The sequence below is a fragment of the Pimephales promelas genome, chromosome 3 (genome assembly GCF_988280905.1).
Source record: "Pimephales promelas chromosome 3, fPimPro1.hap1.1, whole genome shotgun sequence".
NCBI classification, from domain to species: Eukaryota; Metazoa; Chordata; class Actinopteri; order Cypriniformes; family Leuciscidae; genus Pimephales; species Pimephales promelas.
In genome coordinates this window covers 19,563,787-19,565,718 of record NC_142771.1, presented here as the reverse complement: position 1 = coordinate 19,565,718, position 1,932 = coordinate 19,563,787, and the positions used below count along the sequence as shown (strand labels likewise).

At 41.0% G+C, this 1,932-nt stretch overlaps 1 protein-coding gene across 1 annotated transcript; it reads left to right on the top strand.

Annotated features, from left to right (window-relative positions):
- The first annotated feature begins 242 nt into the window (after positions 1-242).
- nupr1b (nuclear protein 1b) lies at positions 243-1,340 on the top strand. Its single transcript, XM_039687742.2, has 3 exons — positions 243-481; positions 738-875; positions 977-1,340. Exons 1-2 carry the CDS (start codon positions 382-384, stop codon positions 863-865), a joined length of 228 nt encoding a protein of 75 aa, XP_039543676.1. The 5' UTR covers positions 243-381; the 3' UTR covers positions 866-875; positions 977-1,340.
- The last annotated feature ends 592 nt before the right edge of the window (positions 1,341-1,932 follow it).

Genomic DNA, 1,932 nt, shown 5'->3' with positions numbered 1-1,932 from the left:
ATGCGTAGACCTAAGTTTTGAGATCAAGTGAAAAATATAAAACAAAAGTGCAAGTCAAAACAAAAACAATGTAATCTGCCCTGAAGGACATCTTGTCTGGCAGGCGAGGTCTACTGATCAAACATTAACCTCTCGATCTGATGCAACTTTCCCTCTGGTCATGTTGACCCATCCACAGGCCGCAGGCGGGGAGCTGAAGGAAACGAAGGCGGAGCCACGTCTTTAAAAGACAGCCACTTGCAGGCTTGTAAACAACGCTGAACCGAGCGAGGAGGACAAGAAAGAAGACACGTAGAAAGAGCTAACGCGTCATCGTATTTTTTTTTGTCCAGAGCTATACTTCTGTTCCGTTCTGATCCGGTTTTGCTATTCACTGTCAAAATGAGTAACCACGTTGAGGTGAAAAACATTGAACCGACCACTTTTGAGGACCGCTACTACGATGAATATGAATATTATAACTTAACAGACCGTTATACCGGTAGGTTGTCAACGAGCGTTATTGTTGTTGTAGTAATCATTTTTAAACTTTTATGAACTTTACATAAAGTATCCTATTTTGAGAGTCGAGTCCAGTTACGGCTTTTTGTGATCTGGCGCTTATGACTCCTTGGGATGAGAACGGGCTGGGCAACACTGATTAGGCTATTTCTTGAAGCGCGTTCGTTGCTAGTCGACATTCTTCATAATGTTTGTTGGTTCTAATTTTGAACTCGTTCTTGTTTTCTGTTCACTAGAGTGCACTACTCGCAAGGGCAGGACGAAGAAGGAGGCGAGTTGCAACACGAACAGACCGAACCCCGGTGGACACGAGCGTAAAATTGTGGAGAAGCTCCAGAACGCTGAGAAGAAATCCAAAGAGTGACGCAACAGAGGTGTGTGTGTGTGTGTGTGTGTGTGTGTGTGTAAACAATCATTCCACATCAACATTGTAATTAAAAATGAAAATAAAAACTGAATCACATTGGTCTTCTAGATTCAATCGGACGGCTATAACTGGCAATCGACCACAGGTGCCTACGGGAAACGGACGCTGGGCTGCAGGAGAGACTTCACTTCGTGAACCTCCGCCTCAGGATCAGATGAGCGGGAGGAGGCTGAGAGAAGCTCCCGGTCCAATGACTCGTGAAGTGGGGAGTTTTGTTAGGCGCGCATTGCTCTTGTGAATGCGGTGGGCCCTGCAGAACGAGCACCTGTTCATAAGGACCGATATGCTTGTGGTGGTGAATATATGTTTTAAGTCAGAGCTTTGACCAAGTGTAGATTTTATTTTGTTTGGTGTTTTTAAATGGTACACTTTTAAAAATTTTCCTTTAAATAAAGACACTTTTTCCATTAAACTTGAGATTTTGTTTGCCTGAGCCTGACCAATGATAAAAATGGAGCTGATCGGTAGGCCTACCTTCAAATGAAAAAGGTAGGCCTCAATCTCTTTAAATAAACCGTAAACAAATGACCTACAACATTTATCCAATAATAAAATTGTAAAACTGATTTGGTAACGGTTGTAGGCTAAGTGTTTTTGATAAATGTATAGTACAATACAATCAATGTAAGTTCAGTGGATTATGTAGGATAGATTAGATAATTGGTTTGAAATCTATGCTTAATGATATGTTCGTTTATTAGAACAACAAACATTTTGTGCATTTAATGTTTTGTTTCTAAAAATGTTATGTAATGGGATGCAAAAAGTATATCGTTTTCATAGACTGTGGGATTTAATTGGTCTATCAAAGGTAGGGTTGGCAATTTTGGAGAGGCTAGCAATAAGCTAGCTTTGAAAGTATATGTTGACACAGAAATGCTTAAATCCAAATGATGAGGATGTGAGCAGCCCCGCCGGGTACGTCACAGGTTGCCATCTTGTAATATTGGTTATGGCATGAAAACTTTGAAAACTTTTGGTTATGGCATGATATGGGCCTATCA